This window comes from Trichophyton rubrum (assembly GCF_000151425.1).
Source record: "Trichophyton rubrum CBS 118892 genomic scaffold supercont2.4, whole genome shotgun sequence".
Lineage (NCBI taxonomy): Eukaryota > Fungi > Ascomycota > Eurotiomycetes > Onygenales > Arthrodermataceae > Trichophyton > Trichophyton rubrum.
Genome location: NW_003456425.1, coordinates 286,729 through 302,664, shown reverse-complemented (window position 1 = coordinate 302,664; position 15,936 = coordinate 286,729). Strand labels below are relative to the sequence as shown.

General features: G+C 49.4%; 6 protein-coding genes across 6 annotated transcripts; 2 read left to right on the top strand and 4 right to left on the bottom strand.

The window, feature by feature from the left end:
• Nucleotides 1-14: 14 nt before the first annotated feature.
• On the bottom strand, nucleotides 15-464 carry TERG_03970 (uncharacterized protein; the record flags this gene model as incomplete). The annotated part of the gene is made up of 1 exon (XM_003234871.1): nucleotides 15-464. The coding sequence occupies one exon, from the start codon at nucleotides 462-464 to the stop codon at nucleotides 15-17; it is 450 nt and encodes a 149-aa protein (XP_003234919.1).
• Nucleotides 465-2,198: 1,734 nt separating this feature from the next.
• Nucleotides 2,199-2,650, top strand: TERG_03969 (uncharacterized protein; the record flags this gene model as incomplete). The annotated part of the gene is made up of 2 exons (XM_003234870.2): nucleotides 2,199-2,420; nucleotides 2,486-2,650. 2 exons carry the CDS (start codon nucleotides 2,199-2,201, stop codon nucleotides 2,648-2,650), a joined length of 387 nt encoding a protein of 128 aa, XP_003234918.2.
• Nucleotides 2,651-2,892: 242 nt separating this feature from the next.
• On the bottom strand, nucleotides 2,893-3,910 carry TERG_03968 (uncharacterized protein; the record flags this gene model as incomplete). The annotated part of the gene is made up of 2 exons (XM_003234869.1): nucleotides 2,893-3,320; nucleotides 3,379-3,910. The coding sequence occupies 2 exons, from the start codon at nucleotides 3,908-3,910 to the stop codon at nucleotides 2,893-2,895; spliced, it is 960 nt and encodes a 319-aa protein (XP_003234917.1).
• Nucleotides 3,911-4,394: 484 nt separating this feature from the next.
• TERG_03967 (uncharacterized protein) lies at nucleotides 4,395-12,305 on the top strand (the record flags this gene model as incomplete). Its single annotated transcript, XM_003234868.2, has 3 exons — nucleotides 4,395-4,459; nucleotides 4,529-9,453; nucleotides 9,515-12,305. The coding sequence occupies exons 2-3, from the start codon at nucleotides 4,592-4,594 to the stop codon at nucleotides 12,303-12,305; spliced, it is 7,653 nt and encodes a 2,550-aa protein (XP_003234916.1). The 5' UTR covers nucleotides 4,395-4,459; nucleotides 4,529-4,591.
• A 1,352-nt stretch (nucleotides 12,306-13,657) lies between these two features.
• Nucleotides 13,658-14,026, bottom strand: TERG_12086 (uncharacterized protein; the record flags this gene model as incomplete). The annotated part of the gene is made up of 1 exon (XM_047751098.1): nucleotides 13,658-14,026. One exon carries the CDS (start codon nucleotides 14,024-14,026, stop codon nucleotides 13,658-13,660), a length of 369 nt encoding a protein of 122 aa, XP_047606150.1.
• An 80-nt stretch (nucleotides 14,027-14,106) lies between these two features.
• Nucleotides 14,107-15,763, bottom strand: TERG_03966 (uncharacterized protein; the record flags this gene model as incomplete). The annotated part of the gene is made up of 2 exons (XM_003234867.2): nucleotides 15,316-15,763; nucleotides 14,107-15,204 (listed from the first exon to the last, which is right to left on the bottom strand). The coding sequence occupies exons 1-2, from the start codon at nucleotides 15,379-15,381 to the stop codon at nucleotides 14,107-14,109; spliced, it is 1,164 nt and encodes a 387-aa protein (XP_003234915.1). The 5' UTR covers nucleotides 15,382-15,763.
• Nucleotides 15,764-15,936: the final 173 nt, after the last annotated feature.

Here is a 15,936-nt window from a genome sequence, read left to right as displayed (position 1 = left end):
ACCAAAAACAGTCCTTAGGAAGCATTTCCGGCTGCAGGCTCCTCATCATCCCCTGTATACCTCTTCAGCCCGTCATTTGGAACGTCAAACCACACAGCCTTTTCTCCTAGAAAGATATGATCGGTAGGCTTCATGAGCTCCCCCTTAACACTCCAGTCGTCGAAGGAGCCAGGGCTTATGGAGACACTCTCTGGTCTCTCATCCAGCTCGTATGTCAAAGTCGAGCCACAATCGCCACAGAAACCCCTCTTAGCAAAGTTCGAGGACCGGAAGTATTTAGGAGGCTCGTTCAGCCATGTTATCGAGCTTCGAGGAAATCTGGCGAAAGTTGCATAGGGAGCCCCGGATATCTTGCGGCAGGTGATGCAGAAGCAGTTGGACATGTATTTTGGTAGTGCAGTCGAAGTGTAGCGAATCTTTTTGCAGCAACAGCCGCCCTGCAGGACTATGGGTGAAGATGCCATTTTGTTTTATTTCAATTTATTTTATTTTCCCAGAATGGGTATGACCTTGATTCCTAACTCCTGCTTTTCACGGAATGACCGGGGTAATAGTTATTCATGCCAATTTATCAAGTCTTTAGTTTGGCGGGATTTTAAGTCAACTACTCCGTACGGAGTCTGCAGTTGATTGTTGAGAATACGAGATCCCTTTCTAACAAACTGACTCCAGGATTAATAATACACCTGTTTCTTGAGCCCATGTTCGCTAGTTATCCATAAGTTACCTGTTTTCCTGGCATTGGCACTTCTATATAGCTGAAGCTGAGTGTCACTGCTATACATCGAGAAATATGACTTCACCTGGGATAATATTAATCGAGTGTACTCCGTACACCTAGTGATAATACATATTAGTTACTCTCCCCAGAGACACATAATTAGTCAGTGTCTGTGACGCGCGTTTTGGCCCCCCAGTCCACGTAGTTAGTTAGTTGGTTACTCCGGACGCGCATTATTTGTTACCTTCTGACCGAAAAGGGCTTTATACATGATGCTCTCCGGGCCTAAGTAGGCAGTTCTGCCGGCCGTTGGGAGCCCTGGCTACAACTGCTCCTTGATAGACATGAAATGCAGGGTCTCGAGTGGCAGCCTGCGATGTCTATCCGTTCAGCCCCGCTGATAGTTAACGCATGAGATTGAGGCGCTAACTAAGTAGTTAAGTGGAGAGGATGCCAAGAGAACTGAGGCTCCAGCTGCTTATCTCCGCAAAGAAGGTTCAACGACAAACCCTGTAGCCGCCGAGGACACTGAAATATCTCGCCCATAACAACGCATCAGATAAATCTTACGGAGTATCTAAATACTCCTTATTGAAGCCAGTTGGTACGTAAGCTAGCTAATTATTCGACAAACCAACTACTGTTAGTTACATGGGATATAGATGGACGATGTAGCTATTCAGGAGCTTTACGCAGCTGCCTCATGCATAGGTTAGCTGCCTGTCGGTTACTTAGTTGGTAGGTAATAGAAACTGGTGTTTCCGAATCTTCACAAGGATCTTGCATAACTGTTGAATATTATTGCTTTTTACATGACAGCGGCTATATGCATCAAATAACCGTGACTCACCTAACTAGAGAACAGGGAAGGATTTCACCTGGGATACTGTTGTGAGGTGGCTAGATATTATTGGGTAGAGTAAGTAGCGAGTTGGACCATTTTTACCAGGTAGATACATGGTTTGAGCTAACGAACATATAAAATTGGTTAGCAGTGGCCTGTTTGCACAGGGGTTGTATTAGGGAGTGTCTGGGCTGACATATTGCTGCTTAAATTGGTTGGCTATTGAGAGACAGAAACGAAGCGTAAGGGGTGTTGGGTACCTATGCACTGAGAAGTTTCACTTAACGCCTTTCATACATGTTGGATGCTGAGAAGGCCTAGCTGTATGCCTCCGCCGCAAGAACCCCTGCTAGTGACTAAGCGTTGCTGGACATAGTTAACTATATAAGTCACCTCAACCACCCACAATGCTCCTGCCTGATATCCAAGCACAACAAACAACTACTATCAATCCACACTTTTCCAATATCAGTCCCTATCTTGCAGAATCCCTTGGTTGTAATAAAGGCTTCACGTCCACTGTATCTTGTGGCTTTCCGAGGAGCTCCTTCGCAGCGAAAGCATTTCGCTATATTCCTTCCTAACGAAGGCGAAACCGAAAAAGGCACAGTCATCCATGTTGTCGGTGCCCCAATGGCCGGATACCAACATGAGTTCAAGCGGAATTACAACCCTTTCATGAGCAAAACATTTCATGCCGTCGTCCAGATTGGACAAATTGACAAGTCCCATATTGCCTATCCCCAAGGCGACAACTTTGAAAAAAGCGACACACCAATTGGGGATCTCGAAGTGACGGCTTCTCGAGTCCGACCACCTCCAATCAGTCAGAACTTCTTAGCTCCAGTCGATGGCGTACGTATATCCTTTTTAGTATCACCTCAGCTGTTACATTGTACTCTGGTTAACAAGTAACGCAGGTGACCAACAAGCTATGCCAAGAGTGGACTGTAGAGTTCGTTGACAAGCTCATCGAGAAAAACTACATTGATGCTCAAGCTCGAGAGATCGTGCAGGCTCACCGTGATCCCCCAAGTCACGGTGTTGGCCTACAGCCAGTCGGCCAAGGACGCGGAGCCGCATGATAGCTCGCAGAGGGAGTGGCAGGGACCCCATTATCATTACCCAAGGGGCTGGGGGTTAGTTAGTAGGAGGGTGGTAGGAGGATAAGCTACGGTTGGGTGGCTAGAAGAGTAGGGAAGGGCCTTGTATTCAATGACCTAGAACCTAGCTTGTGACGGTACATTAGAAAACATAAATATTAAGCATAAGGGACAACTGTATCTGAAACATAATCACAGCTTATAAAGTAAATATTGTCTAGCACCTAGATGGCCCCCATGAAGTGGGTATATTCAGCAAATATAAGATGCTCATCATGGTAGGGAGTTAAAAATTTTGACATCCACTTTTTTCTCCATTCACTATCATAATGAGAGGTATAGCAGGCTTTACACCACTCCCAATACTCTGGATACCAGCCAGATTGTTCCCAGTCTATTAGTGCGAGAATTTTAGGAGAGTTGCCTCGGGATATAATAATGTTGCGACCATGAATATCTGCATGTGTAAACTTGATAGTCGCATCATCAGGTAGGTATGGCCTGTAGGGATCAACATAGTCGCTAGGGACAGAGAGCCCGATAAGTGGTAAAGAGGATATCCAGTCATGGAACTGTCGAATATTTTTGAACGGTCCTCCGAGTGGGTGAGTTAAAAAGATATAATCACGAACATTTCGTCGATTAATAGATCCTAAAGTACCCGGTTCTGATAAGCATAGACAAAACCAATAATTGAAGAAAAAACTTACCAATAAACGGGCCACAAGTGTCATCGTACTGCAACTCCCGTAGGGATGTTATGATTCCATGGAGATCATGGCAGATAGATATTTTATCTTTCTCAGGCATGTCATCCCACCTGTCAGCTAGGGTATCCCCACGTACAAGTTGCATGTAGATAAACACAATCCCATTACGGACTCGCCAACCAAACAGTTCCGGAACGGGCACCTTGTCACCAAACAATTCCTTCATTGCCCACATACATTGGGCTTCGGCAATTGTAATACGCTTGCCGAATTTCACGAGCAGCCCAAGATGGTCGAAAATAACGGGAGGTGGATCATAAAACGTTTTATGAGGGTAATTTGACATCGCCATAACTTCATCTGGTGTTGGGAGGTTCTCGTTTGTTTTAAAGAAGGATGATCCACGAAAGTCCACTGTGTTCATCTCATCGCTGGGCAGCTGAGAAAGCAGAAGTTTCGGTTTGATTCGAGTTTCTATCCGTTTTGTGTCCAAAGTGCTCAGATTAGAATCCTCTATTCGCGATGGAGCCATTGTTTCCAGACACAGAGGATGTTGCTTATCGCTTCAGGCTATGCAAAGACGTGTTCCGATTTATTCCCTCTAGCTAACTACTTGAGGCTCGGTGCACGAAACGGTAACAACCTGACGGAAACCGGGCGGAAGGAAGGATAAGAATGGGTGTGCAAAACATTACTGGATATGGCTGACTATGGCTGTGATATCCTTCCAGAACAGTACTTGATCAAGTCACGATTCTCAATATGATATCTTTCTTTGCCAAAAAATTTCCCTTATTGTCATTATGTGTTGTTGTGTTGTTTGTTGTGTTGTTAGTGTTCCTTTGACATTTGACGTTCAACGAAGGCTTTTTATAGCACGGCCTAGTTCTATCACGTGATATGTAACTGGGACCGAAACTAACTAGGCGGCTTTGAAGCTTCAACTATCAAACTTGAACGAAAAACGAGGACAAGGCGAAGTGAAGAAGCAAACGCCGCGACAGCCAGCTCCGGAGGGTTCCTTACGACGGCGAAGAGCCCTTTTCCTAGCTTGTATACCCCCGTAGATGACCGTAAGAAGGTATGAAAGTATCATGGACGTTCCACTCGACTACCGTACAGATAGCTAACGTGGATACCGTTGCTTCAGTTCTCAGGCAAAGACTTCTCCGCCCCTACTGGCTCGACAGGCGCAGAGCGCAGGAAGCCCATCATGGCTCCTGTTGCAGGCAACAAGCGGAAGAGAGGCGATAGAAGTTGGTCTGGCGACTCGTCGAACGATAGCCCTAGGCCTTCTCCGCATCGCCCGAGTAACCTGAATCTGGCGCAGCAGCAACAACAGCAGCAAGGCAGAGATGGCCAGGAGGGTCGTGGAAGAGGTGGCCGGAGGTCTAGTCGTGGAGGCCGAAATACAAGGAGAGGTAGCGATGGCGCACATGTTCAGCACCAGCCGCAGCAGCACCAGCACCAGCAGCAACACCATCAGTTGCGTGAAAGTCCTGTCTCTGCGAAACCTGTCCCCGCACCAAATAGCAGCGAATCTGAACCGGCCAAACCCAATGGTGTCTCAGTCATCCAACCTTCTACAGTTCCAGCAGAACTACCGCAACAGGCCATTGTTACAAAGACGTCCTCCTACTGCTACGAATATGTTTCGCCCGAGAGTATGGCAAACTGGGTTGGAATTGGACAGCCAGCCATCATCGAAATCGGCACAAAAGCTCGAACGGAGGGTGATTCTCTTACTCTGTCGTCAGTATTCCAAGAGCTTGTGCAGTTAGCTCTCGAGGGCCGTGTGCCTCCTCAAGATCTTGGGGGCACGGTACGGGCGATTATCGGAAATACCGAGACTATCGACTCAGCTCTTGATCCACGCACAATATTCCTCGACACACTCTCCATTCTCACCGAAAGTGAGCCTTCTAACCCTAACCTCCGCCCTTTTCTATTCTCAACTGGTATCCCCTCCGAGACAATGCGACTTCAGTTGGAAACTCCACTTCTTCAATCCCTCGGCTTGATTCGTGATACTTTTGCCCGCATGGGAATCAGAAAACAGACCAACCTCTTATATCGGCAGTCAAACTATAACCTATTACGAGAAGAGTCTGAAGGATACTCGAAGCTCTTAACGGAGCTCTTTACCACGAGCAACAATGAGCCTCCTTCCAGCGAGGTGGTCGAAGATACTTTCGAACGGGTAAAGGCAATGATAGGTGCTTTTGACATGGACGTTGGAAGGGCTCTTGATGTCACTCTGGACGTATTCGCTGCTGTTCTAGTCAAACAATATCGGTTCTGTGTCAAATTCCTAAGGGCAAGCTCATGGTGGCCAAAGGAAGATGGTATAGGTGGACATAATTCAATGTCTGGCTTACCCCGATGGGCATTGCCTGGGTCTCCTGGGTGGTCAACTACTGATGAGGAAAGAGCCGAGATGTTGCGACTAAATGAAACCCGAGATCAAGAATTTTGGGATAGGGTTAGGGAAATCGGCATACGCGCCTTTTTTGAGCTTGGCCGGCAACCCATTTCGGAGGAAGAACAGCGCAAGTGCATATCTGCGGCTGAAGGAGACACCGTTAATGATAGCGGCGAAACAAAAAGGTGGATTGAACAAACAGGCACGCTTCCACCCAGAGGGAATCGAGTGGCGGCGCAACTTCTCGGCTTTAAACTCCGATATTACTCTTCTGATGCACGAAACCCATCTGATGTTCTTCCCGACAACTTAATATACCTTGCAGCACTTCTAATCAAAGTTGGGTTTATCTCCCTGCGCGACCTATACCCCCATCTTTGGCGCCCAGATGAATCCATGGACGCTTTGAAGGAAGAAAAGATGAAGGAAAAGGCGGAAAGGGAGGCGGCGTCTCGTCATGGCGGAGCCGTCAATGCCTTAATGACTGCCGGTGCGCTGATTGATGACACTGTGCCCCCTCCTCCCCGGATCAGAGAACCCGATGCCAGATCTGCCACTCCATCCCGAGACCAGGATCATGACCAGGATAAATCCGCGGCTCCCAAGGTTGAGGACAAAGAACAATTACCTGAACCAGCTGATCAGAAGGTTCTTCTCCTGAAAAGTTTACTCGCTATTGGTGCTCTTCCAGAGTCATTATACATACTAGGGAAGTTCCCGTGGTTGCTTGATGCCTACCCTGAACTTCTTGAGTTCATCCACCGCATTATTCACCACTGTTTAAACAAGGTGTATAACAATGTTCGACCATTAGCTGAACAAGATGAACTGAAGGCCCGCAAAAAGATTTTCAGCACCGATCAATCTATTACGCTATCAGGAAAAGTTCGACTTGGGGATCAACCCCCTCGGCGTATCCTCCGTTGGGCACAGTTAGACAAAGAAGATACTAATGATGGCACCGATTACCGATTCTACTGGGATGATTGGGCTGACAATATCCCAATTTGCCAGTCTGTTAACGACGTTATTGCTCTCTGTGGATCGTTTTTGAACCTTTCTGGGGTAAAGATTGGAAACGATCCCAGCTTACTCACAAAATTGGCTCGCATCGGTAACCACAGCATGAAGAATGATCCATCTGAATCTAATATTTCACGCTGGAGAGACCTCTGCAAGCGCCTTCTTGTCCCAGCTCTCAGTTTAACCAAAGTTAACCCTGGAGTGGTTAATGAAATATTCGAGCTACTGCAAAATTTCCCTCAAGATATCCGATTTTCGATATATGCGGAATGGAATATTGGACAAACATCCAGATCACCGGATATAAAATCGGCATTTGACCTAGCCCGCGCCCAAACGAAGGACTCCTTGAAACGCTTAAGCAAGACAAATCTACGGCCAATGGCTAGGACACTGGCTAAAATTGCATATGCCAACCCTGGAGTAGTGATCAATGTCGCCATCAGTCAAATCGAGTCCTATGAAAATTTGATTGAGGTTATAGTCGAATGCGCACGTTATTTCACATTCCTCGGGTACGATGTTTTAACCTGGGCATTGGTAAATTCCTTGGGGCAAAAGGGAAGAAGCAGAATGCAAGCCAGTGGGCTGCTAGCTAGCCGCTGGCTTAATTCCCTGGCAACCTTCGCTGGCAGAGTCTTCAAACGATACTCCAGTATTATGAACCCTATTCCTGTCCTACAGTATGTCAGTGACCAGTTGCGCCAGAATAATTCCACCGACCTCCTTGTCCTTGAACAGCTTATCAGTTCAATGGGCGGTATTGTTACTGATAACAGCTTTAACGATGCCCAACTTCAAGCTATGGCTGGAGGAAATGTCTTACAATCCCAAACAATGCTGCAGCTACTGGATAAACGACATGAGTCCAAGACAACTTCAAAGAGGCTCATGAAATCGTTATCTGATTCCAATTTGGCCGGATTGCTTCTTGTGGCAATGGCACAGGAAAGAGTAACCTGTATCTTCAAGGAGTCCGAATCTGATGCGGAATTGAAGCTACTCGGTAACATATTCGATGAGACTCATCGTGTGCTGACACAGTATCTGGATCTCCTCCGGTCTAACTTTACCGTCGATGAATTTAACTCTTACGTGCCGGACGTTGTGGCTCTGATTAGTGAATTTGGAATACAGCCTGAAGTGGCGTTCTGGATATCACGTCCAAGCATTGCTCAGCGTGTCGCCGATGCGAGCAAACAGATCCAGGAAGTGATGGCGAAGAAATCGGAGGTAGAGGCTCCAGCTCCTGAAACAAGCCTTAACGACGACGTTGAAATGGGCGAAGATAAAGAGGCTTCTGAGCCAGTGGCAGAGCAAGGAGATGCAATGGCTGTGGATGGCCAATCGTCGTTTGACGACGGTAAAGCTCCGCCGGGATCTACCTCGCCAGATCCTATCAACTCAGAGAAAGCCTCCAGCCCAGTTTCGCGTTTCAACCCAGTTGTTCAAGAACTGATGGATCAAATGAAATCATCTGTTCCTGAATCGTTCTGGGACGTGGTTGGCTTACCATTTTATATTACATTCTGGCAGCTTTCTCTATACGACATCTATGTGCCCCAAAAGTCTTATGAGGACGAAACGGAACGCCTAAAGAAACGAGTTATCGCTATTTCACACGACAGATCGGACATGAGCTCGGCTGGCGTCCAGCGCAAGGAGAGAGAGAAGAGGCAAATTAATGAACTTCATGACCAAATATTGGACGAGAACAAGCGTCATATCCGAGCCTACGGACAAACTCGTGCGAGGTTACAGAAGGAAAAGGGCCAATGGTTTGTTGGAATGCGCGTTAAACACGAAGCTTTGAATATTGCTCTCATGCAGCAATGTTTCCTTCCCCGTACCCTACTCTCTCCTATTGATGCTCTTTACAGTTTCAAAATGCTCAAATATCTTCACTCGTCTGGCACTCCTAATTTCCGAACAGTGGGCCTATTGGATCAGCTCTTCAGGGATCAACGATTGACTAGCATTATATTCCAGTGTACAGCAAAGGAAGCGGACAATTTTGGCCGCTTCCTTCTCGAAATTTTACGTGATCTCAGCAGATGGCATGCAGACAAAGCTGTGTACGAAAAAGAGGCCTTCGGAACTAAGCGTGACCTCCCTGGTTTTGCTAGAACCATGGATCCTGAAGGAAAACCTACAACTTTCCTAGACTATGAGGACTTCCGACGGATTTTGTATAAATGGCACCGACAACTGAGCGCATCTCTCAAAACTTGCTTGACTGGAGGCGAGTATATGCACATTCGAAATGCAATTAGCATTTTGAAGGCTGTGATTCAGTATTTCCCAGCAGTCAACTGGATTGGTCGTGATATGCAAACATGCGTGACCGCACTGACAAATTCTGATCCCCGGGATGATATCAAAATCCCATCGGCAACCCTCGTTGGAGATTTGAGCAGGAGAGAGAAGAAATGGCTGCTTCCACAAGCCTTCACAATCTTGAACCCGGGTGCCACAACTGGAGAATCCAGCAATATGCCAAAGAATGAAACAGCTGGACAGGAAGACCGGGTCACTGGCGGTAAGCCACAGACACCACAGCCGCAATCAACTACTTCCAAGCCCCTTAATGCCAACGCACCTGAGTTTCAACCTTCTGCTGCAACCATCAAGTGAGTCGATCCTACCTACCATATATATATCCTTTGGCGAACAGCTTCTGATGACCTATAGAACAAATGGCACCACGGCTACTCCTAGCACTGGCCGGTTAGAGGTTGAAGATGGAGAGATTGAGGACGCAAAAAAGGAAGAGGTAAAAGCCACGGAAGATTCTTCCAAAACTGAGCCTTCGAACCCTGCTACTCCAACACCCACGCCGGCTATCCAAACAAGCACATTGGATGATGAGACGGCCACCCAATACCATGATAAACCTCAAGCTACGGAGGTACCCGAGCCCGAGGATGCTCAGGTTGACCGCAGTAGTACGCCCATTGCCAGTAGAGATGAAACTCGTGGCCAGGACGCGGGTAATGACCTATCTCCACAAACCGGCTCCGGCGCTGGAACCCGGACGCCGTCGGAATCGTCGCATCCATCCAGTTCCTCAAGACGCATGGACTTCGATCGACATGGAGCTAGCAACTCAGGACTTCGACCACCTGCTAATCTTCCAAGTAAACCTGACCTTCCGCGGCAGTATCGACATTCTGACCTGAGAGGCCCGGGAATGCGATCGAGTGAACCATCAGGCGACCGACGAGAACGAGATACGCGGGATTATAAGTATTCTGAACACGGTCGCCTTTCCAGATATGGCCCTCATGACCATGAGAGATTAGTTGAACATCCTAGCATGGTTGAGCCTCGTGGTTTTGGTCGGCTTTCGGAGAAGGAAATGGCACACAGGCCATACCCAGAAGACCATCTCGGGCGGCCACCTCACATGCGAGAGCACACCGGCCCCCGAGACCAAGAATGGAGAGAACGACATAGTCGCGGGAGGCTTAATCCTCCAGACAATCTTAGTCAACGACCAGACCATCCCCGATCATTGAGGGATGACATGAACATGCAACATCCACATGAATACCCGCACCGTCCTGGACGGCCATCAAGGGAAGACCGAAGACCCCCACCACATGGTCATGGTTCGCGCCCTCCAACTCCATCACAGCAAGACGATCAACGACCTTCTTCATCTCGAATGGACAGGCATGATGATCGTGATAATAGAAGTATGCGTCTTGCACCACAAGGCCCTGCTCGACATGACGATCTACCTAGTGGACCCCGTGGAACTCGTGCTCCGCATGGGAGCATGTCGGACAGCCGTCCATCTCAGGATTACCAGCGAGACGGGAGGATGGGGCACCTACCGCCTCCAGACCCGAGCTACGGCCGCCTAAATCAAGACTCACGATTCCCATCCGGGCGTTCTGGTGATAGCTTCGAGCGTAACACTGATATTCCATCAGGCCCAAGAAGGAACAACCAGCCTGGCCGCGGTGGCAGAGCAGTGTCTGCCACAGGGCATCATCCCTCTAGTTCATCAGCCAATGCCGATCGACAGCCCCCTACTGGGCCAGCAGGCTGGACCGGACAACGGGGCCAATCCCACCAGGACCGCTCTTCTCAGGGAACCGGCGCTCAGGAAGACTCCAACGTGAACATCAACAACATGGATACGTCCGGAATTCACCCTGACCGGCTGAAAGCCATGCAAGACCCGAACGACCAAGGAGGCAGACCCGGTGCACCACCCTCTCAACAACAGAATCTACCTCCTTTAGCACCGCCATCAGGACCTAGGGGTGGTGCCCATGGCCCACCAAGTTCGTCCCCAACCACTCGTGGCCGTCCTTCCGCGGCTGCTCTGAGCGGTGAAGGGGGCCGGGGAGACAAGAGATTCGCTGGACTTAACAACATGCTGCAACAATCGTCCGGGCCAGGCGGTGATAAATCTGGACAAGGCCCCATGAGCAGAGGCAGGATGTCGAATAGACAAACCGGTTCTACCAGTGGTCCATTGCCTCAATTAACCAGACCTCAGCCTCCAAATGATGTAGGCTCTGCCGGCGGCAGCACAGGAAAATCAGAGTTATTCCCAGCACGATCTAACGGTCCTCCACCGACACCAGAAGAGGAGAGTCGCAGACCTGGTCGGTCCAGCCGTCGAAGCGAGATCGTAGACGAAGCATCCAGCTCTCGACGGTCTTCGCATTCGAATACTCCTCTGGATCGTCCCATGGATCGTTCAATGGAAAGGCCTAGTGACCGTGTTGAAAGAGATCGCGAACGCCGAGCTGGCGAAGAGAGTTCAAGAACCAGAGACACCAAAAAGGATGACCGCCGGGAACGACCACGAGAGCGCGATCGTGACCGTGATAGAGGCCGGGTTGATGAAGTTGCCGAACGTGATGACGCCAGGGCTTCCCGAGACTCCTCTACCCGTCGCAGCGTTCACAGCTCAGGCGGTAACACTGCCGAGGTGACACCAACTACCAACCGACGGAGAGACAGACGTGAACGAGATGATGGACGTGGCTCTGGAAGCGGTGGCGGCAGCAGTGGTGCTGCTGGTAAAGGGATTCCACTACCTCCACCGCCTCCTCCACTGCCAGGAGATAGACCGCTTGACAGATGGGGTGGTGCCGGCCCTGGCCGAAGTGATGATAGGCCCCGAGATCGTGGCGATCGCGACCGTGAGAGAGGAGGAGGAGGAGGAGGAGGAGATCGAGACAAAGAGCGAGATCGCAGCGATAGGGGCCGAGATCGTGACAGGGACCGCGGGCGGGACAGGAGAGACGGTCCAAATGTAGGGCCAGATGGGCGCGGACCGCCTCTAACCCCTACCGGCGGGCTAGGGGGCGGTGCTGGCAATACCGGCCACAACACCTGGCCTCGTAAAAGAGGCAGACCACACGGAATGGGAGGAGACGAAACCCACGAACATTCGCCAAACATGGGCGGTCCTATGAGACCGGGTCCAGGAAGTGAAATGAAGCGGCAGAGACGCTGACGATATATTAATTGATTAAAGCAAAAACATGAACCAATCGACCCACCATCAACTATCACCTTCACCTTAAAGCCTGATGACCACTCTACTTTTTCTTTTTCTTTTTCCTTTTTTTTTCCTCCATTCCCGACATCACTACTCTACTGTTCCATTGCATTTATTTCCTTTTCTTCTTCCTGTTCTTTTTTCATGTGTGTTGATAGCTAGGAAAACGGATAACTTAGGGGGCCATGCATTTCATCCAAAGAGTTTGTTTAACTAGTCAGTACCCTTTTCTACCTGTAGTCAGGAAAACGCGCTCCTAGGCTGTGAGCTAGATAGTCAGTGGAAAGATCAAATTCTTGATTATCATTTGGCTACAATTCTTAAGATGGTCCAACCTCGAGCTATATAGACTTATTCAACCGGACTTCACAGCTTGTACCTAAGAAAAGAAGCCTAAAAGCGATATCTATATGGGTTCAATGACAAAAAAGAACATCCTCCAGCATCCGGAGACCGATGACCTAGCTTTGCAGAAACCGAACTGGCAAACATTCCGCCGTTTGCTTTGGGACACTTCGACGAAGATAAGAGCTAGGACTTTGGATATACAATATCTAACATATATATAGACGTTATATCACATTACTCCCCCCATATTTGGCAGGTTTGGTATTACATTCGAAGAATCCGTTGGTCACCTTCACTACTTAATACTCTACGAACCACTTAATGACTGATGATTAATATCGACCGAACCAAACGTCTATACGATTGTCCAGTACAACAAATGGTAGATTGATTCTACTGTCATTGGAGTAATTAATTGTGGCGGATAAGCTGCTTCTAACGAGAAGTTAAGTCGTTACCTGGGGCTTGCCAACCGGGACGGCTTCTCTGAAAAGGACTTTTAAACCCTCTTCTACTTATTGAGTAGAAGTAGAGGCCTCTACTCCCCCTGTTAAGGGTAAATGAGATAAAATCTATAGAATATATACTCTTACCTTGGTGCAAGTTTCAATAGACATTTTTCAAGACCCTGGGCTGTCTTTACCTAACTGCTGCAATCAGCCTGATATACCACGCACGTCCTTCACCTTTTATTCATCTGTCTTTTCTCTGAGTCCTCTCTCCATGCCTATATATCTAAATTTAAGCCTGTCGTTGTGACGTGTTATGCGAGGCTGAATATTAAACTTCCACCCTCGGCCAACCACCAACTGTCAATCCAAGCGAAGGGAAGATGTCGAATGACTTTCATCGTATTTGGGCATGATTGCTATGTAAGACCCCCGCATTTTCGATGCCAGGATGGTAATGCAGGTCGTATTCATAATTAGTTACAGAGTCAGGAACTCAAGTTCATTAGCTTAGAAAACGTGGGAGAAAATGCAACCGTGCGCATAGGACGAGCAGAAGAAACCAAAAACCCCGTAGTGACAGATGCATCGTAGACAAGAAACGGCAGCATATAAGGGAGAGAGACATTTAGGGGGGGTATACGGAACGAAAAACCGAAGCGGAGAGAAGGGAAGAGACGGCCGAGTGTCCTGACCAAGGGGTATGTCTCTGGAATGCCTTATTAAAACCAAGTAGATGTATCGGAATAAAAAAAAATGTAGCAACGCCAGGTTGGAGAGACGCAGTGGTGAGAAAACGCTAAAGAGGCTGTGCAGATAACAAGCAGGACGGAGAGGGAGAGGCCGCTGTGATGGTGGTGTGGACGATGGAAGGGGCATCTCCGAGTGGGCGTATACGACTTGAGGGTGGGTATAAAGTCCGTATATCGCGCGTAAAAGGGAGGTAGGATAAGCGGTGTTCAGGTAGCCTCAACCACCATGCCCAAGCCCATATTTCTTCGGTTGGTGCTTGATGCTTTCTTTTTATTGAATCCGAACTTGGAAAGCTTCTTGACAAAAGTCTGCACTCGTGACAGCTGGCTGGCAGTTGTCGCAGCACTCGCAGAAGTGGCCGGTGGAGTGGAGGTACTTGTCGCGGCGGTGATATCGCTGGACGTGCTGGTAGCGGTCACTGTGGTTGATGAGGTATTGGTGGCATCCGTAGAAGAGTTTGAGGAGCTCGACGAAGATCTCTCGTCGGAGGCCTGTGTTGCTACTGGCACCAATCCCATGCTCTGGCTGATAGGACCGGGCGTGCTTTCAGCATGTTGACGAATATCCGTTTCTGTAGGTGCGAGAGTCTCTGTATCACTGTCTTGGTAGCCCTGTCTGCCAGCCGTGCGACCTGCGAAAGGGTGTGGTGCATCTTCCGGCCGAGTTTGGAGGGAGGATTCAGGGGCTGCAGGCCCGGTTGGGGATGTGGGCAGGCTGGTGCCATGGCTGACGCTGGGAACCTGGCAGTTCCGAGATGTATATGGATACGAAGGGTCTTCGACTATGATACCAGTCTCTGTATGCATAGGAGCAGATGTTGTCCGTCGTATTCCCATCTCCGGGGAAGGCTGGTCGGTAACAACGCTGGCGCTATTGGGAGCCACGGGGCCAGAAGTAGGCGGCAAGCTGGAAGACGGCAAGTCTGTCCGAACAAGCGGTCTATGGCGTCCAGATGATGCACTCTCTGGTGGGATACTCCTCCCAGAAGCATTGCCTTCGTCCACGGAGCCTATAGGCCGTTTATCTGGTGGGTGAGCAGCCAGTTTGTGACGCTCATGTTCGTGCTGGGAGTAGCCCGGATCCGGCTGAGGAAGGGCAGCACACCGGACAGGCTGGCCCTGGTTCTTGACCCTATGATAGAGCAGGATACAGGCGTGTCGAAGGTGCACCAGCGTCGTAGGGTCGATTACTGGCCGGTCTGCCAGAGGCGACCCCGGACGTATAGGGGCCAGGGTATCGTCAAAATTGTAGTATCTCGATTCATCCACAACAGGCGCGGGGTGAGGAGAGATAAACGGTCGTTTCTATCAGGCCGTCAGTCCGCAATTCAGTGCAGTAAATTCGTACATTCGGCATATATTAATAATAACAACGGGGGGTGACAGGGGGGAGAAGGAGAAGGAGTAAAAACACACCGAACTGGTGAACTTGAAGTTGAACCGCCGCCGCATGGCAACATCCCACGCTTGCTGGGTCAACATTTTTCGCCTCTGGCAGCCAGTTCTTTGCCTGGCAGTAGGATGGACAGGTCAGGTTTATGTAGATCTGCCAGACAGAGCTTTTCTCGCGGTCTCTGGGTGCAACGACACAGGTTATAGGAGAAGATCTCTCGGGCTCGGCTTCGTGTTTGCAAGGGCGGTTTGACCGCCAACCCGAGGCTCGACGGCGATATTGGAGCGGCAGCAGAAGTGACAGCGGGCGCTCGGAAGTGATGGCCAAAGGGCGGGAGGGCGATATTTGGCCGAAGCGAGACAGCTCGGGGTTGGTGATGGCTCGTTGGCTAGCTTGCGGTGGTGCCGTGGACGAGGCGAGCAGCGGGCGAGGACGACGGCGAGGATGGACAGAAGATCAAAGTCATCTTGAGCAGACGACGGGGACGAAGAAGAAGACGGAGAAGAAGAAGAAAAGGGAGCCAGGAGACAGCACAGAATAAGAACCTAAGACTCAGACAGCGGATTGATCGTTGTGCGGCCGAAGGGAAAGGAAAATGCGCGTCGATGGCCAGCGATGCACAGCTATGGCCGGGCGAGGTCGCT